The sequence below is a fragment of the Lampris incognitus genome, chromosome 18, assembly GCF_029633865.1.
Source record: "Lampris incognitus isolate fLamInc1 chromosome 18, fLamInc1.hap2, whole genome shotgun sequence".
Classification (NCBI taxonomy): Eukaryota; Metazoa; Chordata; class Actinopteri; order Lampriformes; family Lampridae; genus Lampris; species Lampris incognitus.
Window position 1 is genome coordinate 35,606,528 of NC_079228.1, and position 25,623 is coordinate 35,632,150.

General features: G+C 47.4%; 1 protein-coding gene across 1 annotated transcript in view; it reads right to left on the minus strand.

The window, feature by feature from the left end:
• The window catches only part of LOC130128439 (semaphorin-6D-like), a 187,918-nt gene that overhangs the window by 43,314 nt on the left and 118,981 nt on the right, over positions 1 to 25,623 (minus strand). Inside the window, exons 3-10 of the mRNA XM_056298049.1 lie at positions 19,365 to 19,587; positions 15,253 to 15,367; positions 11,407 to 11,464; positions 9,649 to 9,705; positions 8,116 to 8,217; positions 1,831 to 1,921; positions 1,439 to 1,561; positions 563 to 651 (exon numbers count right to left, since the gene is read on the minus strand). Coding sequence (XP_056154024.1) covers positions 563 to 651; positions 1,439 to 1,561; positions 1,831 to 1,921; positions 8,116 to 8,217; positions 9,649 to 9,705; positions 11,407 to 11,464; positions 15,253 to 15,367; positions 19,365 to 19,503 — 774 coding nt within the window. The 5' untranslated portion in view covers positions 19,504 to 19,587. The remainder of the gene's footprint in view (positions 1 to 562; positions 652 to 1,438; positions 1,562 to 1,830; positions 1,922 to 8,115; positions 8,218 to 9,648; positions 9,706 to 11,406; positions 11,465 to 15,252; positions 15,368 to 19,364; positions 19,588 to 25,623) is intronic.

Genomic DNA, 25,623 nt, shown 5'->3' on the forward strand with positions numbered 1-25,623 from the left:
GAGAGAGAGAGAGAGAGAGAGAGAAAGAGAGAGAGAGAGAGAGAGATAGAGAGAGAGAGAGAGAGACAGGGAGAGAGAGAGAGAGAAAGAGAGCGAGAGAGAGAGCGAGAGAGAGAGAGAGAGAGGGAGAGAAAGAGAGAGAGAGAGAGCGAGAGAGAGAGCGAGAGAGAGAGAGAGGGAGAGAGAGAGAGAGAGAGAGAGAGAGATAGAGAGAGAGAGAGAGAGAGAGAGAGATAGAGAGAGAACGAGAGAGAGAGAGAGAGAGAGAGAGAGAGAAAGAGAGCGAGAGAGAGAGAAAGAGAGCGAGAGAGAGAGAGAGAGAGAAAGAGAGCGAGAGAGAGAGAGAGAGAGAGCGAGAGAGAGAGAGAGAAAGAGAGAGAGAGAGAGAGAGAGAGAGAGAGAGAGAGCGAGAGAGGACTCATCAATATTTTTCATCAATTATATTAAAAAAAGACAACAATGTAATTATTATCTGTTATGTTGAACACACACACACACACACACACACACACACACACACACACACACACACACACACACACACACACACACACACACACACCTTTCCGAGGGCGGTGTACTCCACAGCAATCTCACTTAGAAAGAAATAGACATAGTTTCCGTAGTCGATAGCGTGAAGGAAGTGAGGCTCTGCAGAGACATTAAGGTAAGAGAGAGACAGGGAGAGAGGGGGGGGGAGAGAGAGAGAGACAGAGAGGGAGACAATAGACAGAGACACATGGAGAGAGAGAGAGAGGGGGGGGGGAGAGAGGGGGGGGGAGAGAGACAGCATGTCATTACAGCTCAGCTAATGTAATCCAGATGAGTTGGACGGGACTGATATGAGCAGGTCTCTTCACTTCGTCGTGTTTCGGACCGATGGCCTGACTTCACATTTCACGTTTAAACCCGGAGTCGCCGAAATAAAACCGCCTCCCTGGTGAGAAACGAGCTTCCAGCTCCGAGGTGGAACAATCCCTCCGCCGGGCAACGTGTACAAACTGACGTTTCTAAGGTTTTTATTTGGGAGTCAAGAAGATTTACCTGTAAGAAGAATTTCCCCTGTTTTACCAGGTGGAGGGAAACGACGCTCCAAACCAGATCAGCAGAAGTTGCTCGTTACTACGGAAACTATATATAAAACCCGTGTTTAGGGTTTCTGATTGGTCATTTGTGTATTTGTACGAACAGATACCCGCGACTCCCTGATCACTTACTTGCAATTCTTAGCAAATTCAGATATTGCAGTATTCTCAGGTAGCCATGCGGTACTCTCCCACTGTCACCGTCAGGAGGGAGTCATTTTCTGCTTCGAAATGTGTTCATTCCCAACACGGGGATTCGAACCGGCGATCCCCGTGTTGGGAGGCAGCGGAATAGACCGCCACGCCACCCGGACGGCAGTCGGACGGATTTCAGCATCGCACGAACAACCAACCTCGCAACCACTTGGAGTCGTATTTGACGGTCCGGAGGACGGGCCGGCCGTCACCAAGGCTGCGGTAGATGACGGCGTCGCTGGCCAGGAAGTCCGTCATGGTGGCTGAGTAGAAATCTCCACCTGGGGAAAGAGTCACCGACCCAAAACCAGAACATAAAGGAGAGACCCAGATACGTCTCCTTTACACCACCACTTCGTACTGGTCCGTGCCATGTGTAAAAGTATTTCAACGACTGTGCTATTCTGTGCCAGTACTTAAAGTTGTGATTCCCGTACTGTGTGCAGCAACACGACATCGGTACAAAGAACTTGAATGTTTTTATTTTGTCTTCTGTCAAAAATAATCTGAATATAATCTGAACGGACACCAGACGGTCGGACTAACTCACCTGCAAACAGGCCAACGTTGGACTGACCCGACTCAAAGGGACACCGAGCCTGACCCAACACCTCCTCCCCGACCTGCGCCAGAGAACTCATCTGAGGAGGAAGAGGAGAGGAGGAGGGGAGGAAGATGGGAGAGGAGGAGGAAGAGGAGAGGAAGAGGGGATATTCACTCACAGAATACAAAATCCTTTACCTGAGAGAGAATGGCAGATCAATGGTGAGTGGGTGGAGAGAGGTGGAGAGAGAGAGCGAGAGAGCAACAAAACCCGCCCTTCAATAGAACTTAAAACACACAAACAAACAAAAAGACAAAATTATTCCACTCCCGACAATAACTGAGGAGCGAGACAAAAATCTCTTCCAGTATCGCCACACTTTTATATGTCCGTGAACAGACACACAAAGCACAGCTACCACGGTGCGCCCTCCTTTGAGAGCGCTCTCCCTTCATAGCTTGCAGCACAAACTGCAGAGTGGTGCTTTACAGTCACCATGGTGTGTACCCACAGGTTCTCCCTAATCCTGTTTGGAGGAAGGAGCTCATCTGTATTGCTGGACTGTCGTCCTAATGCATAACAGAACCTGTTCACAGACTTCATAGGTCAGGTCTCCTCCTTATCGCCCTGCTCGTAACTCTCCAGAAGACGGTTTATAACGCTGCCTTTGTTCTGCTACGTACCAGCTTTAAGCATCTAAGCAATACAGACTGAAGCTAAACATGGCGTAGCTCACACATGGTCAAAGATTAAAAGCAAGCCAACATCATATATGATTATACGGCAGACAAATTGCCTTCATACGATATTTGCTAAATCTCTAACAGAACTGTCAGCACTGATAGACGCAGTAGGACTATGCTAATAGAACGTTGGTACTGATAGATGCAGTATGCTAACAGCACCATCAGTACTAATGGGTCCAGTATGCTAACAGAACCATCGGTACTATTGAAGCCAGTACACTAACAGAACCATTGCTACTAATGGATCCAGTATGCTAACAGAACCATCAGTACTAATGGGTCCAGTATGCTAACAGAACCATCGGTACTATTGAAGCCAGTACGCTAACAGAACCATTGCTACTAATGGATCCAGTATGCTAACCAGTGGCGGCTGGTGCTAAAAAATTGTTTGGGGGGGTGCGCAATTTACCTTGACGCAGCATAGCTGACAGCTGCTTTAATGTCCACACAGTCACAGAATTAATAAGAAGGACAATGTGGTATATAAAGTTTATCAGGGTTCGTAGATGGTGGATGATTGACAGTCGAGACAAAGCGCTTCGAGGAGGGTGTGAACGTGATTGACAGTCACGAGAATTGTCCTATCACACTAGCTCAAACAACATTAAAACAATACCAATTCGCTGCCAATAGAAGTGGGCGTGTCTGGGGCGCACAGAACTGCGCCCCAAGGGAAATTTGAAGAAACCAATCAGACAGCAGCCTCAGGTCACCTGCTCGCCAAAAGTTTGAGGGCTTACATAAGGTGTCGTTTGGCCGGCGCCCCTCACCCAGGAAGTGTATGTATTCAGACAGAAACCAACCAAATACCATTTGGAACCAATATTTAATGGCTGCTGACAGGCGCTCACAGACTGAAAACACTTTTATTTCATAATTATTTGCATTAAACAACTAAATTATATTTAACACGTTTAAGTAGATTTTCATCTCTTGATGTTTGAAGGGGGCGGCGCCTCAGCACCCTGTACTGGCCAGCCACCACTGATGCTAACAGAGCCATTTGTACTGATAGGTCCAGTGTGCTAACAGAACCATCGGTACTAATGGGTCCAGTATGCTAACAGAGCCATTTGTACTGATAGGTCCAGTGTGCTAACCATCGGTACTAATGGATACAGTATGCTAACAGAAACATTTGTACTGACAGGTCCAGTATGTTAACAGAACCATCGGTACTAATGGGTCCAATACGCTAACAGACTCATCGGTACTAATGGATCCAGTATGCTAACAGAGCCATTTGTACTGATAGGTCCAGTATACTAACTGGACCTTTGGAACTACTGGATCCAGTACACTAACAGAACAGGTGGGTACTGATAGATGCAGTACGTTGAGAAAGAATTGGCACTGATAGCATGCTAGCTGAATCTGTATGAGTGCTGTTGCCAGTATGGCCGAGAGTTTATCCCCTTTAAAGTCCCATAAATACCTGTCTGCTTTCTCTGAGACCCCTGGGAACCCAGAGTTGTTTATAGCACTCACCTCCCTCTCTCCCCTCTATTTCACACATACAGGCTGATGCATACCCCCCACACACACACACACATATCAAGGTGAGTGAATAAAATCCTGAATGTACGTGCATTTGTTTGAGCGCATTTGTGGTATGTGTTTTGTATTTGTGAAGTGCATGTAGTGTGTGTGTTCTTGTATGTCTGTATCTTTGTGAGGACCAATGTGAGTTTCTAACCATCGGAGTGAGGACATTTTCGCAAAATGAGGACATTTTGTCTGGTCCTCACTTCTTAAAGGTCTATTTCAGGGTTAGGACTTTGGTTTAGGATTAGAACAAGGATTAGGTTAAGGTTAGGGTAGGGGGTTAGGGTAAGGGTTAAGGTCAGGGTAAGGGTTAAGGTTAGGGTTGAGGGTAAGGTAAGAGTAAGGGTTAAGGTTACGGTAAGGTCAGGGTAAGGGTTAAGGTTCGGGTAAATGTTAAGGTCAGGGTAAGGGTTAAGGTTAGGCATGTAGTTCTTTCTGATAGTTAAGGTTAGAGTAAGGGTTAAAGTTCCGGTTAAGGTTAGGGTTAAGGTGGGTCCGCGGTGGTGTAGCGGTCTAAGCATCGGCTTTGTGTCGATGCAGTTGCCCACTGGGGACCGGGGTTCGCGCCTCGGTCTCGTCAGATCCGAAAGTGGCGAGGCGTCTTCTTCGCGACTGCCGGCCGGAGAGATGCAGCTGGCGAACACATGCAGTACGAGGGTGGGTGTTTGAACTAAAATAGGGATCGATTGGCCACTAAATTGGGAGAAAAAAGGGAAAAATCAGAAATAAAATTTATAAAGGTTAGGGTTAAGGTTAGGGTAAGCGTTAAGGTTAGGCATGTAGTTCTTTCTGATGGTTAAGGTTAGGGTAAGCGTTAACATTAGGGTAAGGTTAGGGTAAGGGTTAAGGTCAGGGTAAGGGTTAAGTTTAGGGTAAGGGTTAACATTAGGCATGTAGTTCTTTCTGATGGTTAAGGTTAGGGTTAAGGGCTAGGGAATTAATGTAGTCAATGAGGGTCGTCACATGTATAGGAACATAGATAAGTGTTTTTACTGTGTAGGTATAGTATATATGCATCTTAGTCCAGCTTTGCTTTTAAGAGAGTTCCCATTTCATACTTTAGAAAGTTCGATTGATGGATTGTGTAGTGTGTGTGTCCATCAGTCAGACACGTAGTTTCCCATCCATCCTGTTATCGCTTTTATTGATGACTTGCTCCATAACGCATCTACACACTATTCAAGATTTTGAAAAAAATTATTGCCCATTAAAACAAGCAATAATGGAAATCCGTCTTTCTATTCTATTCTATTCACAGAGCAGTGTATGAAATGGATTACTACAAGCTGGATGGTTTCCTTTCTAATCATGTGTGCGAGAAGCAACAGTCTTGACAAGATGAAGGCAGATGAGTCTGACTGAAATTAAATTAAAAATCCAATCAGAAGCACTTTAATCAAACATTCCCCAACTCTGCTCTGACAGTTTCTGTTCAGTGGGTAAACACTGTCTTCTCTATTATCATCTCTGAATACTGACACTCCATTGCCGAGTACTGGAACAAGTGAGGATAGGGAGTTTAGAATCTGTCAGAGGAAGAGACGGGACTAACAGAACCTGACATGACACGGAACCGGCAAAGACTCCTGCCCTGCATTCACAGGAGACTCGGTATAAATCAAAACCTAACAATTCGGTCAGGGTCCAACACTGTCCCATCACTCAGTATACATAGTATACCATTCTTTATGTAGTGTCATATATAGTGTACTGTCTTTATGTAGTAATATGTATTACTACATATAGACCGCCCTAAGTTCAGCCACCCTAAGTTCTCCCACACAACTCCCCTTCTCATGTCCCTACACTGGCTCCCAGTAGCTGCTCGCATCCAGTTTAAGACTCTGGTGCTAGCCTACAGGGCAGTGAAAGGAACAGCTCCTTGCTATCTCCAGGCCATGATCAAGCCCTACACCCCCGCCCGACCACTTCGCTCTGCTGCCTCGCGACACCTGGTTGCCCCGTCGCTCAGAGGCCCCTGCTGCCGATCGACCCGGTCCCGGCTCTTTTCTGTCCTGACCCCATAGTTGTGGAATGAACTCCCCGCTGATGTCAGGACAGCGGAGTCGCTGCCCATCTTTCGGCGCAGGTTGAAAACTCACCTCTTCAAGAACTACTACCCTGTTACTTGTTCTTAGCACTTATTGTATTCACTCATTAAAAAAAATCTCTTTTTTGCACTTTTACTTTAGCACTGGTTTTGCTCTTAGTTGCTTGTTTAGAGAGAAGATGCACTTATGGCCTCTGATGATTAGTAGTTCTCCTGATTTCTACGTTAAATGCACTTATTGTAAGTCGCTTTGGATAAAAGCGTCGGCTAAATGACTGTAATGTAATGTATAGTGTACTGTCTATATGCAGTAATGTGTATAGTGTACTGTCTATATGTAGTAATGTGTATAGTGTACTGTCTATATGTAGTGATATGTATAGTGTACTATCTATATGTAGCATATGCCACTAATATACATGCTTATAAGTAGCTAGTTAATGGTGAATATGTGCACCCTAATACATAGTGTTACCTAATATTTATAGTGTACTGTCTATATGTATTAATATGCATGTCTATATGTAGTAATATGTATAGTGTACTGTCTATAAGTAGTAATATGTATAGTGTACTGTCTATATGTGGTAATATGTATAGTGTACTGTCTATATGTGGTAATATGTCCAGTGTACTGTCTATATGTAGTAACCCAGCAACTGAGGATGCACAAGCCAGTGCATTCTTAGTACTGGTCCCAAGTCCAGATAAATGGGGTGGGTTGCATCAGGAAGGGCATTCGGAGTAAAACCTTGTTATCAAATTTTTTCCCAGCAGCCAAGCAGGCCTCTAAATTAGTCATTTTAGTATGATCACCATCCCTTACAGGCACATAGAGCCGAGTATCATCAGCATAGCAAGAGGTGAAATATAAAGAGTCTTTATGCACGCTCAATAGGTAAGAAAATCAAAGGAAGAAAGTTGAATCAGTTCATCTGGACACAACGTTTACTGAGAGAAACGTTTCATCACTCATCTAAGTGACCTCTTTAGTTTGGTTCTCACTGGGAATGGACTGGTTCTGAGGAAACATGATCAGAACAGGAGGCAGGAGCTCAGCGAGCTTTCTGAAATAGATACACCCAAGGATGTGGGTTTCCCATCCCCTGTGGAGCCAGATCAAGTGCAATCCCCTGAGGTCAGTGTCTCTGACTCTCCAACAACCCCTGTGGATGACTCTGAGAGTGGCCCACCTAAGCTGGAGAGTGAGTCCCCACCTGTATTACAGGAAACACCACCCCTGAGGTGCTCTACCAAAGAGAGACGCCAACTTGACTACTGCAGGCCCTAACCTCTGGGATCAAGATGTTAAGTGTTGGTTTCAGACATGAGAAGGGGGGATGTACTATCCTGAGACTTTATAGTATTACTTACCGAGAGGGAGCTCTAGGCTCCAGGTGTTTTTAACCTGTCCAGGTAGTCTATATGAAGAAGAAGAAGGTGTGTTTGTTCTCTCTCTCATTTTGTTGAAGTTTCCAAAGACAAGCAAAGTTAAAGAAAAGCTACTTCTGGAGTCCTGAGTCCTCACGGATGTTGTTTTTGGATAAACTATGTTATAGTGTGTGTGTGTATGTGTTTGTGTCTATATGTGTGTGTGTGTGTGTGTGTGTTAAAAAATGAATTGTTTCTCAAACTGGGTCAGCGGCTGTCAATCACCCGGCTGGCGTCTGTGGCATTGTGCTGGGAGAAGTTGACGTCTTGGTCTGTGGGTTTGTGTAGGTGACCTGTTCGGTCTCGACAAGACGTCTCTCTCTCTCTCTCTCTCTCTCTGACACTTTCAATTACAGGTGAGCGCAGATGGCGAGGGACAGCGTCAACATCAAGTCTGCCGCCATGTCGCCTGGCCCGCTTGTTCAGCTAATTAACCTCCCACTACCGCATTTCAATGGCAAAGACGCAGAGGAGCGCACACACACCCACACACACACACAGTCATGGGACCGGTACCTTGTAGTTCCGGCAGGTTGGGTTGAAGGCGTTGGTCCCGCAGGCGAAGAGCGTCTCATCGTTACGAGGAACCAGAACTTTGACGTAGTTGTAGCATTCATCCTGAAACAGAAAGACACAGAAGAGTCTGGACCAGGAGAGAAGACCTACAATTAAAACTGAGGACGATGTTCAAATCCCACAGCATCTTATTGCTGCGAGGATGAAAACCTTAAAAGAAGAAAATCTCCTCCAACCCCCCCCCTTTTCCCGCCAATTGTACTTGGCCAATTACCCCACTCTTCTGAGCCGTCCCAGTTGCTGCTCCACCCCCTCTGCCGATCCGGGGAGGGCTGCAGACTACCGCATGCCTCCTCCCATACATGTGGAGTCGCCGGCCGCTTCTTTTCACCTGACAGTGAGGAGTTTCACCAGGGGGACGTAGTTCTCCCAGTTCCCCCTCCCCCCTGTACAGGCGCCCGACCGACCAGAGGAGGCGCCAGTGCAGCAACCAGGACACATACCCACAACCGGCTTCACACCTGCAGACACAGCCAATTGTGTCTGTAGGGACGTCCGACCGAGCCGGAGGTAACACGGGGATTCGAACCGGAGAGTCCCATGCTGGTAGGCCACAGACTAGACCGCCACGCTACCCGGACGCCCCTCCAACCGCCTTTTTCAGTAACGGAGTTCCTCTGTCTGATGTTCTTGTTGATGCCACTTCTCATTTGTGTCACACTTCCAGTGAAGTTACAAAGGCTCTCCTCCACCTTTTTTCCCCCCCAAATTATCAATTTTCAGAATCGGTTGTAGCTGTCGGGATGGGACGCCTCAAAATTTTTCAAAAAGGTTTAATTCTAAAAACTGAAAGAAGCGTCCAGATTCCTCTTTCCTGATCATCTTCCTGATTTTGAAAAACCATTTTGGGTTTTGACCGATTCTCATAAGAGTCACCAAACAACCAGACCAGAACTAAACAAGCTGAAGGGAAGAAGAATTAGTAGACAAGGAAGAGAAAGAAAAACCAAGACGAAGAGGAGGAGGAGCTAGAGAGAGAAGAGGAAGAGGAAGAATTAGTAGACAAGGAAGAGAAAGAAAAACCAAGACGAAGAGGAGGAGGAGCTAGAGAGAGAAGAGGAGGAGGAAGAATTAGTAGACAAGGAAGATAAAGAACAACCAAGACGAAGAGGGGGAGGAGGAGCTAGAGAGAGAAGAGGAGGAGGAAGAATTAGTAGACAAGGAAGAGAAAGAAAAACCAAGACGAAGAGGAGGAGGAGGAGCTAGAGAGAGAAGAGGAGGAGGAAGAATTAGTAGACAAGGAAGAAAAAGAACAACCAAGATGAAGAGGAGGAGGAGGAGCTAGAGAGAGAAGAGGAGGAGGAAGAATTAGTAGACAAGGAAGAAAAAGAACAACCAAGATGAAGAGGAGGAGGAGCTAGAGAGACGAGGAGAAGAAGGAGGAGCGGAGGAAGACAGTGGAGCTGTGCTTCCCGGATGAACACGTGACGGGTTTTGACACGGGGGTCAAAGGTCACACAGGAGAAAACTCACGCTGTTCTTCCCTCTGACAGTACACTTGCTGACGTCTTTAGACCGCCACGTCAGTTTCTGCAAAACAGGAAGAGGAAATGACAACTTCACCAAAGCATCATCGAAGCTCCAGAAACAGAGAGACAGACAGAGAGGAAGACAGATGGACACTCACTGAGGCACGCACACACACACACACTCACACACTCACACACACACACACACACACACACACACACACACACACACACACACACACACACACACACTCACACACACACACACCGCTCTGCCGCTGAGCTCAGATCACTGATAATGACAGCAACAGCTCACATCAAAGAGCCGTTGTAGGCTCTTTTCCCAGAATGCACTTGGAAGGCCATTACTGTCAGAAGTCTGGGTGTGACCTTCGTCTTTGATGAAGAGGAGGAGCTCAGATCAAAAGAAACGTGTCCTTTCTGCTGTTTCAGCCGGTCTCCGGCTCGTCCGTCTGTCCATACGGGAAGACGACGAGAGGACATCCTGCCATGCTGCTCTGACAGCTGCCACTCAAAATACTGAAACTCGAGCCCTGGTCACATGGTCACGCCTGTCTCTTCCATACCACTTTGGATGTGACGCGGCAAAACTCAACTACGTCCGTCCACGTGCGGCACTGGAAATCGACCCGGTGTGATGGGATGATGAATGCTGACCCTTCAAGTGTGCTGCAACCGTGTTGACGAGGTGTAACATTAAAGATGGCGGCGCCGGGGCCACCCCGGTGGCTCACGTGGTAGAGTGGTACTACAAGTTTCAAGTTTAAGGAAGTTGACTAATTATCGGCTTTTCAGCATTACAAATCAATCCATGAAAAAATATCTTTTTAAACACACTAGATTTTTGATACTCTGGCCAAAGCTCTTGTGAAGGGACTTTTCGTAAAAGGACAACTTTAGACTTTTTGACGGCCCGTCTAGCTGAGCGAGTAGAGTTGACGTTTCACATCCTGATGAACAGATGTGATGCTGCTTCTGACAGCTCCAGCCCATCAATACATTTACATGCGTCACACATTTAAAAGACATCTACGTGATTTTGCACCGTCTACGCTCAAATTTAAATCTGGTCGAAAAGTCAAAGTCTGACAGTCTTCTAAATCTCTGCCCGACTAGCCACGACCAAAACAAACGCATTCCAGCGCAAATTCGGGGGATATATAATCACATAACGACTCAAACAGTTTGGTCAAAAAGTGGGCTTCATAGCGGTCTAAGCATCGGCTTTGGGTTGATGCAGTTGCCCACTGGGGACTGGGGGTTCGTGCCCCGGTCTCGTCAGATCCGACTATGGCCGGACTCGATGAAGCAGCAATCATTGGCAACGCTGTCTTCAGGAGGGGGGCAGAGTCGGCTTGTGTTCGTTGCGTGAATGCGTCTCTGTGTGTGTCGGAAAAAGCAGTGGTTCGGCCTGGAGTCGCCTTGTCACGAAAGTGGGGAGGCGACTCCCTCGAGACTGCCGGCCGGAGAGATGCGGTTGGTGAACGCATGCAGTACGAGGGTGGGAGCTTGAATTAAAATAGGGATCGATTGGCCACTAAATTGGGAGAAAAAGGGAAAAATCAGAAATAAATTTATATTAAAAAAAAAGTGGGCTTCATTTAGCCGCATGAGAGCGTAGCCGCCATGTTGAAATCCGGTCTCAGAGGGGAAAATAAGAATTAAAGCAGTCAAGTTTGAAGGTGTTGCGTCTCCTCTTGCCCCGTTTCATCGTCTGTTTAGGAGAAGAATAGGTTCTCACCAGCTGAGGAACAAACTCTTCAGAAGCCGTGGTCAGGTTCATCGCAAACACGTGATCCCTGCGGAGATTCGGATAAAAACAAAAACAACACATGACCCTCATGTAATAAAATCAATTTTTTATGAAGAATCTCAATGTAGCGTAATTTAATTCACAAGTGCACATAATCTATCTGAGAAGCTAGCTACTGTGTGTGTGTGTGTGTGTGTGTGTGTGCATTTCGCACAGGGTGATGTGATGCGTCTAGTGCAGTAGTTAGAGGAAAGATGCATGCTTGCTTCCTGCCTGCTATTCTAACCTCTTGCTTACAGCTTGCTGCTGCTGGCTAGCCCTTGGGGTGAACAAGGAAGCAGCCCAGTGCGTAAGCCTTCCCCCCCAGTACATAACCTCTCCTTTGCCAAGACCTCTGCCAGGCCTCCTCGTGGCCACACATGGTAACTGGGCATCTCGTGGCCTCAGGCTAACTTGGTAGGGGATCTCAGAGCTGCAGTGATCCCTAGAGGCTGTTCATGGCCAACCACTGCCCCGTTGTCTTGTGGGAAGTCTATTGAGGCAAAGGCTAGGGGAGCACATCCTGAGAGAAAAGCAATCTGTTTGGCGGCAAACATTAGGTGGTTCTTCGACAGTCTGGAGTTTCCGGCAGCCTCCTGCCGTCGTGATGGGTGACTGGTCATCCTGGGTATATGTACTCACCACCAGGATCAACCTGTCATGGCAAAGATAATGCTACTGAGGACTGTGCACCCACTGTGGCACTCTAAAAACCTCCTTGCGTAGGTCTCCACCTCTGACCATGGTGTGCAATATTTGGCCTTACATCCAGTTGAAGTCTGATGGCATTGGGGTGTCTGGTGACGGGAGAAGGGTAGAATGGCGTGGGAGCTCCTGGTCAGGTCAGAGCCCTGCACATCAGCGGCACAGGATATATGGTCACTAGTAGCTGGGATTGAGTGGCAGCTGCTTTCGGCAGACCTGTGTGACTGAGCAGCCCTATTTAGGGACCACACTGCTCATCCGAATTGGGGAGGGGCCTAGAAAAGGTGGCCTAAAAATTGTCCACTCAACCAAACAACTCCTGGGTAGGTTACTGCACCTATCGGGAATTCCATCCTATGGTAAAAACAAGAAAATGACCCAATTCAAACTGGCAACATGGCATGCTAGTACTCTCCTTGATAATGATGGCAACAGACCACATTGAAGGACTGCGCTGATTGTTGAGGAACTAAGATGCTACAATGTGGACATCGCTGCTCTTGGCAAAACCAGGCTGCTGGGTGAAGGCTCCCTGAGAGAGGAAGGAGGAAGGTACACCGTTTACCGGAGAGGCTATATCCCCCTGGTGGACAACATCAGCATGGTGTTGGACTAGTGATCAAGAACAGCATTCTACCCAGCCTCACTGAAACACCCACCAGACTAAGTGAGAGGCTAATGACCTTCCGTATCCCCCTTGCAAAGGCACGCTATGCCACTCTGTTAAGTGCATGTGCGCCAACACGGCCATCTGACAATGGTGTGAAGGACAGCTTCTACCAGCACCTAGATGAGGCCCTTCATCGTATCCCAAAAAAGGACAAGATCCTTCTTCTGGGAGAATTTAATGCTAGGGTAGGAACGAACAATGGTATATGGAGTGGAGTAGTGGGTAGACATGGGGTTGGTCAGTTTAATGCAAATGGTCTGAGGCTGCTAACACTGCAGAGCATGACCTCACCATTACAAACACTGTTTCAGCAGAAGACCAAATACAAAACATCCTGGATGCAGCCATGATTTAAACACTGGCACCTGACTGAGTTTATCATAACAAGACGTAGTATTGACACTGGTGATGTCTTGCTGACCTGGGCCATGAGAGGTGCAGAACGCTAGATTGATCACCACTTGATCATGACCAAACTCAACATCAAAGTGCGTCCCCCACAGCATCTCAAGAAACCCATAAAAAAGCAATTGAACTGTGCTAAATTGAAGTCAGCCCCAGCACGGAATGATTTCCGTTGCTCTGTAGGCACGATGGCACTAGAGTTTGAGGCCATTCTGAGTTCTGACAAGTCCATGGATCAGAAATGAACCTTCCTAACCTCATTACCACATTAAGCTGCAGTCAACTCTATAGGCTACAGAGCCAGAAAACATCAGGGCTGATTCGACGAGAACTCTGATACCGTCACATCCTTGCTGGAAACCAAACGTAGGGCACATAGGGCTACTCTCAACTGCCCTGCATCTGCCATCTTTCGGCAGCAGTGGCAAACACAATGTAATGAGGTACAAACAACCTTGCGCACTCTGCAAAATACATGGTGGATGAACAATGCTAACGAGATTCATTCATATGCTGGAGGAAATGATATGCACTGCTCTATCACACCCTTAAAATCAGCAGATGGACTGACAACCCTGAAAGACCAAAAGCAGATCGTGGCAAGGTGGGCTGAACATTTTGAAGCCCTGCTTAACCAGCACTCACCAACTGACCAATCCATCCTGGAAGAGCTGCCATTTTGCCCGCCCATCCTAGACCTTGACCACTTGCCAACCTTTCAAGAAGTACTTGCATCCATCAACTCCCTCAAGAACAATGAAGTCCCCTGGCAGTGACGGTATCTCAGCAGAACTCCTAAAACAAGGAGGATGCTCGTGCACCAGAATGATCTATCAGTACACCCTGCAGGTCTGGGATCAGGAGAGTGTCCCTCAACAATAGAGGGATGCTAAAATTGTCCCCCTGTAAACAAATAGGGGTGACAAGTCCATCTGCGGCAACAGTCGCGGCATACCCCTGCTAGCTGTTGCAGGCAAGGTCCTGGCAAAGATCATGCTATGCACAATGGTGAAGCACTTGACAGAACATCGGCTGCCAGAGTCACAGTGTGGTTTCAGGAAGAAACCACAGGAATACTGTGGATATGATTTTTACAGTAAGACAGCGACAAGAACCTTTTCATTGCTTTTGTCAACCTCTCCAAAGCTTTTGACACAGTGAATCGAGCTGCGGTACGCTGATGACTGCAATCTTGTAGCTCACTAAACAGAAGACCTGCAAACCATCCTTGCCGCAGTTGTGAATGCCTACAGCAGGCTGGGTCTATCAGTAAACACCACCAAGACTGAGGTGTTACGGCAATGGAGGTCCAGCCCCCCACCCACTATGCCTGTCTTCACTATAGAACACCAACCACTCTCAGTTGTTTCACCTTTCAAATATCTGGGCAGCATCCTTACTTACTTACTGGAGCAGTTCCACATAAGGAGTCTGCAGAGAATCATGGGGATCCCGTGGCGTGACCACGTTCCTCATGCTGAGATTCTTGCTAGGACAAACTGCAAGAGCAAAGAAGCCACGGTCACTGAACACCAACTGCGCTGGCTTGGGTACGCCATCAGGACGCCTCAAGAATGCCTGCCACATCAAGTCCTGTATGGACAGCTTCATCTGGACCGCAGGTGGTCAGAAGAAGCGATACAAAGACCGGCTAAAAACATCGCTGAAGAAATGTTGTTATCGACCCTTTGATACTGGAGCAAGCGGACATCAACCGTTCCAACTGGTGGGAGATCTGCTACAGAGGTATAGAACAGCTGGAAATGGAGAGGAATGTGAAAAAAACAACAGAAAAGACTAAGGAGACACACAACCCTGCCTGCTCCCACTAACTCACACTTCATATGCCCAACGTGCAATAAAACTTGTGGATCAAGAATTGGACTGTACAGTCATCAAAGAACACCATTAATGAGGAGGGATGTCATCATCAGACTCAATGGACTACCAGCAAGCAAGTGTGTGTGTGTGTGTGTGTGTGTGTTTGTTGTGTGTGTGTGTGTGTGTGTACAGACCTTGCAGCGATGTAGAGCATGTGGTTGATGCGTAACATCTTTTGGAAGTCCAGACCCAACCGGATGGTATCATTATCCTGAACCAGACCCTGAAAGCTTGGGTACTGATGGGAGTCTGGAGGTCAGACCAGAGCAGAGGAGGTAAAAACACATTTGAAGCGACACAGGCCTAGCTCCGTTTATTTAAGCAACTAAAGCCTTCAATGACATGAATAGATATACAGCTGTCAAGATGTTCAGGACATATTTGAGATGAGGTGTGTATTAGGTGCAATAGTGATGATAAATCAATATACCAACTCAACATGGATTGGACAAATCACACTTAAAGGATCGTTTTTTTTAATGACCTTTGCATCATTAGCCAACCAGAAGGTAACACACTCCTAGAAAGTTGAATCAGTTCATCTGGACACATTTATTGAGAGAGAAACATTTAATCGCTCATCTAAGTGACCCCTTCAGTCTCAGCTGACTACAGGTATCCTCACCCTTATAAACAACACAGCGGCATAACGACCGAAACCAATGACCAGTTGCATATGCAAATAGGCGTGACCATTAACTAGAGTTTCAACAGCCATGCGTACTATTCACAGGGGATTGGGGAATGTTTGCGACCACAGCGCTGTAAAATGGAGACAGACGTACTCTGATATCAGAGGAGAGTAACCCAACAGTATCTGATGGCTCCTCTTAATGCCCAACTCATCCAGGAGGTGACAGACAGCAGCATTAGAGAGTCACAATGATCCGGGAGATTAAGCAGGCCCCTCTCAAGGAACTGCCTTTCCTTACAGAAGAGGAGAGACAGGAGACCTATCCTGGGGTTTCTTCTATTTTGTCTCCCTGTTAAAAAGTTTTTTATGGAGTTGTTCCTTATCTGACGTGAGGGTCTAATGACAGGATGTTGTGTTGCTGTAAAGCCCACTGAGACTAATTTGTAATTTGTGATATTGGGCTACACAAATAAAATTGACTTGACCTGACCTACAGAAGAATTACTGCTGAGGCTGTGTGTCACATGAGGTAATTTCCCCATGTTAGGATTTATTTGAAAATCTAAAAAGTTACTCTAAAATAATGTAAAATGTCACTAATAGTATACATACAGTACATGCAGCTGAGTGATTAATGGTGCAGTACAAAAGAAGAGAAAAAGAGACTAAAACAGAATAAACTGGTAAATGAGATTAAGTAGCATGATAGACAGTAACAGTAATGGAAGTCATACAGAATAATTTAGTTGCACAAGACTTTTGATATTGAGAGCAAGAAGCACATTTTTGTTGGGTAAACTAGTCAGGTCAATCCAAGTCAAGTCAAGTAGGTTTTATTTGTCCCCAGAGGGGCAACTGTTGCGTAACAGCAATAAACTAATATTGTTGTTCAAAAGTGGATTGGATTGAGGATGAGCAGCACTGGGCTGACCGTTGTGTTGAGCTAGCCTTCCTTATTGTGTTGACTTACAGCAGATCATGAGAGTAGGAGAGGCTGATGAATCAGAGGGAGGCAGAGTGGGGGGAGACGATGCGCCAGTGCTCGAGCTTACAGAGATGCAAGACCAACGCCCTTCTGCTCCCCAAAAACAAGGGCTTCGTCTTTGCTTGTGAATCCGCTGGGGCACATCATCACCGAAGGTACAGTTCGGCCCAAGACAAGTACCTTAAATCTCCACCCCCTCGCTCTCTGAGGACCCCCTACGCTGGTGGAGTGTCAATGAAGTGGCGTTTCCTGCCCTGTCCAAGTCGCCCAAGAGACGCTCGTGCGTCCCAGGCACCAGCATTTCCACTGGACGAGTTTTCTCCACCGCAGGAGATGTAGTTTCTGCACAGCGAAGCACAGCGACTCCCCGGCATGCAGACCAGCTTGTGTCCTTACACGAGAATTTGGGAATTCGAACATTCGCCTGCTGAACATTCGCGACGCTGCACGTCCATCCGCTGTCACGGTTCCGTTGTGGCCTTGTTCTGCGTGACTCGCATGTTCAAGTTCTACTATTAGAGCTGCTACGGAGTCGGCTTTTTTTTTTATACGAAAGCAGTTTTATTTCGATGTTTTGACCATTTTTTTTGTACGCGTACTAGTACAAAAATGGGCTCTTTTGATTAACCGTTTTTGAGCTATGGCGTCGGATCTTATCAGAAGGACTTTGAAAAGAAACCTGCCGCTGAGCGTTACGGTGCACCCGTAGGGGGTTTTGATCTACAGGGAACACATAGGCCCCGGGGGTTTGATCCATAAATAAAAGTATCTAGAAATATTGGTTTCTTTCCATATTGAGTCAATATTGTAGGTTTCTCCCGAGTGCACTTGTAATGAAGTGTAATGTTGACAGTTAGCCGGCGGGCTGCACACACACTATTCATGACTCGAACTCCCCTAGGGCCTACGCATCCTCCATATGTATTCTCCACAGAGCAAAACCCCCTCAGGCTGGGGCGTACCACCGAGACAAAGGAGGGACGGTGTGGGGGAGTCTGACATAGAGGAAGAGGGAGGGAGGGAGGGGAGCTGTGACCACATGTTCTACTGAAAGTATAAGTCATGTGCAATACATAATATGGCTGCAGCAGAATTATTATTATTTTTATTTTTTTGGACCCCCCCCCCCATCCCGGTCTCTGCCCCACCCCCTCTGCCGATCCGGGGGGGGCTGCAGAGCACCACATGCCTCCTCCTATACAAGTGGAGTCGCCGGCTGCTTCTTTTCACCTGACAGTGAGGAGTTTCCCCAGGGGGACGCAGCGCGTGGGAGGATCACGCTACTCCCCCCAGTTCCCCCTCCCCCCTGAACAGGCGCCCCGACCGACCAGAGGAGGCGCCAGTGCAGCGACCAGGACACACACCCACATCCGGCTTCCCACCCGCAGACACGGCCAATTGTGTCTGTAGGGACGCGCGATCAAGCCGGAGGCCACACGGGGATTCGAACCGGCGATCCCCATGTTGGTAGACAACGGAACAGATCGCTATGCCACCCGGACGCCCCGATTATTATTTTTTGAAAATATAAATCTGTTTTATTTGGACGCATGACAAAATGTGTTGCACGACAAGAGAGGTGTATTCGTACTTACTACTTCTGAGCACTATGGTAAGTCTTATGAGCAGGACTCTGAAAATGGGTGATTTATTGATTTGAAAAGGGACAGCCGCTTGTGTTAAGTGATTTATTTGTTACCAAAAAAATGTCTGAATAAAAGGGTTTCGATTCACCGGAGTGTTTGTACTTACGGGGAAAAATAAACCGTTTATAGAAATCCAGAACGGCGATGCATCGAGAACCGTTTAATAATGGAAACGTGACCCTCTGGATCGTAATCGGGCTGAATCGTGAGCTGAGCGATGAGTCCCGCCCCGAGACACCGCCCCTGGTTTACACTCAGACAGCTGTTGTCCTTCTCCTCGCCTCTATCGGCTGGTGCACTGTCTGAGTGTCTTCCTGGCTTTGACAAACGCCCAGCTAGGATAACCACACTTAACCAGGGCCTGTTTAACGTTTAATGTGGGCCCGGGGGGCCCGGGGGGGGGCTAAGAGTACATCTGTCACCATCTTACAATGCTGTGATTACGACAGTCCCCAATCCTCTGTGAATAGTACACATGGCCACTGTACCTCCAGTTAATGGTCACGCCCATATCTGCACAGAAACTGGTCGTTGGTTTGGGTCGTTATGCCGCTGTATTGTTCATAAGGGTGGGGACACCTGCAGTCAGCTGAGACTGAAGAGGTCACTTCCTTTTCCGCTACGTGGTACCGGCTCGACTCCACTCCACTTTTTCGTCTTCCACTACTGGAACGTACCGGCATTTTGGTAACTGTTACCACTCTTCTGGGACCACCTTTGTCGAGGTTCCAAAAAAACTGGAGCGGGTCCCAAAATCAATGCGGACCAGCTACACTGAGGGGGTACGGTTACGGCAATGGAAAACGACACTCTGCGAGTCGAGCCGAGCCGAGCCGAGCCGGTACCATGTAGTGGGAAAGGGGCATGAGATGAGTGACGAAACGTGTCTGTCCGTAAACGTTGCGTCCAGATGAACCGATTCAACCTTCCGGCATTCCTACATCCGGGTTATTGAACACGCATTGGGAAACTGTTACTCACGCTCCCAGCCGACAACGCTGATTGGTTCCAGGTCTTTGGGAAAGGGCGTTGACAGGGTGCACACCGACGGCACGCAGAAAGCCAGCGCGAGTAACGCCACCGGAGACCAGCGTGGCGGCAGCCAGGCGGGAGGGGCCATGGTGCAGCAGGAGGATGGGGAGGGGAGGGCTGGTGATGTCAGCCAAACATGGTGGCCACCGGCTCCGAGTGACGCTGTGGCAGGCTGGGAGAAAAACAGAGAGAGGAATTTCGTCTATGTCATGTCACCATCTCATCATAGCGGAGACAAACCACAGAGGATGAAGGAAAGTCGTATTTATTTGATGACACAGTGCACTAAACCAGTGGTTCTCAACCTTTTTGGGGTCCTGGACCCCCTGCGTATTTTTGATCTACCCTGAGGACCCCTCCACCTGATCTTGGGGGAGGGGGGCTGCAATTTGATAGAAACAGTAGAAACTGCATTTTAAATTGCATTATAGCATTTATTCACTCTTTGGGGCCAAAATAAGAGCTTTCAGTTGTAACTTAGATATAGTTAACAAAACAGAATTCTTATGCAGTAACTTTCAGATATATGTAACAAAACAGAATATGTATTCAGTAACTTTCAGATATATGTAACTAAACAGAATATGTATTCAGTAACTTTCAGATATATGTAACAAAACAGAATATGTATTCAGTAACTTTCAGATATATGTAACAAAACAGAATATGTATTCAGTAACTTTCAGATATATGTAACAAAACAGAATGTGTATTCAGTAACTTTCAGATATATGTAACAAAACAGAATATGTATTCAGTAACTTTCAGACATATGTAACAACACAGAATATGTATTCAGTAACTTTCAGATATATGTAACAACACAGAATATGTATTCAGCAACTTTCAGATATATGTAACAAAACAGAATATGTATTCAGTAACTTTCAGATATATGTAACTAAACAGAATATGTATTCAGTAACTTTCAGATATATGTAACAAAACAGAATATGTATTCAGTAACTTTCAGATATATGTAACAAAACAGAATATGTATTCAGTAACTTTCAGATATATGTAACAAAACAGAATATGTATTCAGTAACTTTCAGATATATGTAACTAAACAGAATATGTATTCAGTAACTTTCAGATATATGTAACTAAACAGAATATGTATTCAGTAACTTTCAGATATATGTAACAAAACAGAATATGTATTCAGTAACTTTCAGATATATGTAACAAAACAGAATATGTATTCAGTAACTTTCAGATATATGTAACAAAACAGAATTTTTACGCAGTAACTTTTAACAATGCAAACGGGAGCGAGATCTCTTATTAAAATACAATAAATTACACTTGTGAAACAGATGTAATTAGAGAAAAAAGTCCTGTTACCCTTTATAGTTTAGGTAGATAAAGGTCTCAGTCACATTTGAGTAAAATAATCCTATTTCTATAAATGTCATAGGATCTTTTTTTTTAAAGATATTTTATTTTCACGGACCCCTTGCAATTACACCACGGACCACTAGGGGTCCGCGGACCCCCGGTTGAGAAACACTGCAGTAAACCAACACACCCGCTAATACACACAGGCAGACAGCGAGACAGAGGACCACTTATTGTGATGTGACGTAGCGTCCTGGTTGGGTTCATTTCACACACACACACACACACACACACACACACACACACACACACACACACACACACACACACACACACACACACACACACACAGAAGCAGCCAAATACCCACGAGGAAACACAAAATCTAACAATTTGATACAAAAAGCCACAGGAACACACACAAGTACGTGCAACAACACACACAAGAAAGATGAACACAACAAATCCACCTGAACTGACTGCCAGCTATTCAAGTCAGTCTGTTGACCAGTCAGTGAGAGAGACAGTCAGAAAGAGAACACGTGTGTGTGTGTGTGTGTGTGTGTGTGTGTGTGTGTGTGTGTGTGTGACAGCCATGCAGTGCATGGTCACCGTTCTTGAAGAGACACACAGAAAAAAAGGAAAGACGGCGAGAAAGATGAGAGAAGACAGAGGAGAGGTGGGAGGAGAACAGAGGAAGAGGGATCAGGGCACACAGGGATAAGAGAGACAGACAGAGAGGGACAGAGAGAGACAGAGAGGGACAGAGAGAGACAGAGAGGGGCAGAGAGACAGAGAGGGACAGAGAGAGACAGAGAGGGGCAGAGAGACAGAGAGGGACAGAGAGAGACAGAGAGGGGCAGAGAGACAGAGAGGGACAGAGAGACAGAGAGGGACAGAGAGAGACAGAGAGGGGCAGAGAGACAGAGAGAGACAGAGAGGGGCAGAGAGAGACAGAGAGAGACAGAGAGACAGAGAGACAGAGAGAGACAGAGAGGGACAGAGAGACAGAGAGGGACAGAGAGACAGAGAGGGACAGAGAGAGACAGAGAGGGGCAGAGAGACAGAGAGGGACAGAGAGAGACAGAGAGGGGCAGAGAGACAGAGAGGGACAGATGGACAGAGAGAGACAGAGACGGGCAGAGAGACACAGAGGGACAGAGAGGGACAGATGGACAGAGAGGGACAGAGGGACAGAGAGAGACAGAGACAGAGAGGGGCAGAGAGACAGAGAGAGAGAACAGAGGAGGAGGGATCAGGGCACATAGGGACAGAGAGAGACTGGGAGACAGAGAGGGACAGACAGAAAGAACAGAGGAGGAGGGATCAGGGAACATAGGGACAGAGAGAGACAGAGACAGAGAGAGAGAGAACAGAGGAGGAGGGATCAGGGCACATAGGGACAGAGAGAGACAGGGAGACAGAGAGAGACAGACAGAAAGAACAGAGGAGGAGGGATCAGGGCACATAGGGACAGAGAGAGACAGAGACAGAGAGAGACAGAGAGAGAGAGAACAGAGGAGGAGGGATCAGGGCACATAGGGACAGAGAGAGAGAGAACAGAGGAGGAGGGATCAGGGCACATAGGGACAGAGAGAGAGAGAACAGAGGAGGAGGGATCAGGGCACATAGGGACAGAGAGGGACAGGGAGACAGAGAGAGACAGACAGAAAGAACATAGGAGGAGGGGTCAGGGCACATAGGGACAGAGAGAGAAAGACAGAGAGAGAGAACAGAGGAGGAGGGATCAGGGCACACAGGGACAGAGAGAGACAGGGAGACAGAGAGAGAGAACAGAGGAGGAGGGATCAGGGCAGATAGGGACAGAGAGAGACAGGGAGACAGAGAGAGAGAGAACAGAGGAAGAGGGATCAGGGTACATAGGGACAGAGAGGGACAGGGAGACAGAGAGAGAGAACAGAGGAGGAGGGATCAGGGCACACAGGGACAGAGAGAGAAAGACAGAGAGAGAGAACAGAGGAGGAGGGATCAGGGCACACAGGGACAGAGAGAGACAGGGAGACAGAGAGAGAGAACAGAGGAGGAGGGATCAGGGCAGATAGGGACAGAGAGAGACAGGGAGACAGAGAGAGAGAGAACAGAGGAAGAGGGATCAGGGTACATAGGGACAGAGAGGGACAGACAGAAAGAACAGAGGAGGAGGGATCAGGGCACACAGGGACAGAGGAGACCGTCCCCTCTGAGAAAGCCCTTCTCTCTTTCATTTGTCAATGTACACGAGGAGAGGACAGATGTCAGGTGATGAAAGCGGAGACGAGAGGAGGTACATGTCAACACCTCAGGTTCATCTTCAGCACACGGGACGGGGAGAAGATAGAAGAATGTAGAGGTCTCCCTCTACCCTGTCTGTCTCTCTCTCTCCCCCCTCCGGCAGTCCAGAGGTCAGACAGGGCCGAGCATTTCTCCCCAGGCTGACCTGGTTTCTCTCTCTGCTTGCTGCTGCATGCTGGTGGTCGGGCTCAGAGCAGGACGGACGAAAAGGCAGGAGAAAGGAGGCACAATTCCGTTTGGGGTTTTTTCATTATAAGACAAATCTCGCACAAAACCAAAGGCCGTGTCGGCCCAACACTGTAGCTTCACCTGAGAAAATTCAGACAAATCCAACATCCGGACTGAAGCGTCTCAGCAGAAGCTGTAGCAACTGTTTTCACTCACTGCCTCACGAAAAGGAGTATAAAGGACAAAGGATGGGTCCCCTTTGCACTACAGTACACTGGCTACCAGCTAGATGACGGACAAACTTGTCCTGAAACATGTCTACAAAGACAGGAATGTCCTGAGCTGAGATAAGAGGCTCGGCAGGGAGCAGCTGCACCGCCAGGAAGCAGGAGGACCACTGCACCACTACAGGAGATAGTCATTCATTCATCTTCAGCCGCTTCTCCGGGGTCGGGTCGCGGTGGCAGCAAGCTGAGTAGGCTCCAGACGTCCCGCTCCCCAGCAATGCCCTCCAGCTCCTCCAGGGGGACCCCAAGGCGTTCCCAGGCCAGATTGGACATGTAGTCCCTCCAGCGAGTTCTGGGTCTACCCCGGGGTCTCCTCCCTGTTGGCCGTGCCCGGTAAACCTCCAAAGGAAGGCGCCCAGGGGGCATCCTGATCAGATGCCCGAACCACCTCAACTGGCTCCTGTCGACGCGAAGGAGCAGCGGCTCTACTCCGAGCTCCCTCCGGATAGCCGAGCTCCTCACCCTATCTCTAAGGCTGAACCCAGACACCCTACGGAGGAAACTCATTTCAGCCGCTTGTATCCGCGATCTCACCCTTTCGGTCACTACCCAAAGCTCATGACCACAGGTGAGGGTTGGAACGAAGATTGACTGGTAAATTGAGAGCTTTGCCTCCCGGCTCAGCTCCCTCTTCACCACAGCTACACACAGGAGATACGTGAGGGAAAAGAGGGATTTAAAATTTTTTTATTTCTAGTTTCCCCCCTTACCCCACCCGATTAACCCAATGGCATACGGCCGGAACTCTTGCCGAATAACTCCCCTGGCTCACGTTTCCACAGGAAGGAGATAGTCGTAACACCAGCTTCCTTCAAACTCGTGTCGGCTGCCTCGCATGACTCGCATCACCTTCAGGCCGCAAAGGAGGCATAGGGAGAACGCTTTCGGTTGCTTGGCTGCAGGCGCCCAGATGGGCCAGAGGGGTCGCTGGAGAACAACGAGTCCCCGAACACTACACCGATCTACACCGATCTACACCCACTATCCCTCGGGTAAGGGCGGCCTAATGAAGGCCTGACCCCGCGGACGCTCTGGCCGTGACCGGTTACGACAAGTCTGGGATACGAACCTCCCAGCCACGTGACGAGCGGACTGCAAGAACGGCGGTTTATTCCGCTCGGCCACCAGAGCGGCAAAAGAGGGGTTTTAACTCAACAGCTCAGATCCTACGTCACTAACATGCTAGCTTATGTAGCTAACGTTAACCTCATTATAGCTTATGTAGCTAACGTTAACCTCATTATAGCTTAAGTAGCTAACGTTAACCTCATTATAGCTTACGTAGCTAACGTTAACCTCATTATAGCTTACGTAGCTAACGTTAACCTCATTATAGCTTACGTAGCTAACGTTAACCTCATTATAGCTTACGTAGCTAACGTTAACCTCATTATAGCTTATGTAGCTAACGTTAACCTCATTATAGCGTATGTAGCTAACGTTAACCTCATTATAGCTTACGTAGCTAACGTTAACCTCATTATAGCTTACGTAGCTAACGTTAACCTCATTATAGCTTACGTAGCTAACGTTAACCTCATTATAGCTTATGTAGCTAACGTTAACCTCATTATAACTTATGTAGCTAACGTTAACCTCATTATAGCTTATGTAGCTAACGTTAACCTCATTATAGCTTATGTAGCTAACGTTAACCTCATTATAGCTTATGTAGCTAACGTTAACCTCATTATGCAGCGTCTCCATGCTTCATAAGTACTTGGCGATGCAGCCGCCATAGACGTTACACTGTCACTGTAAAGTCGATGAGCTGAGAAGCCCCCTCCCCGCCTCAGGTAAATGCATACTGTGAGTCAGGAGGAACTGGTGCTAGTGATGACAGACACACTGATTGACAGACACACTGATTGACAGACAGACAGACTTGGCAGACAGACAGATTCTGAGCACCTCTTTCCCCTCTTATCATGAATATTTTTGGGTAGAGATGGTTTTAAGGGCTTGTTTTTTTTTTTGGTTTTTTGGCTGCCACATTTTCACATCTGCTTCTCAAAGTGTGATTTAATGAGACAGTCACATGACCCTGAATCCACACCAGCTGTTAAACATCGCGCGCACCCCTCCTGTGGCGCAGTTACTCAGATCCGCGTGTTTCAGTG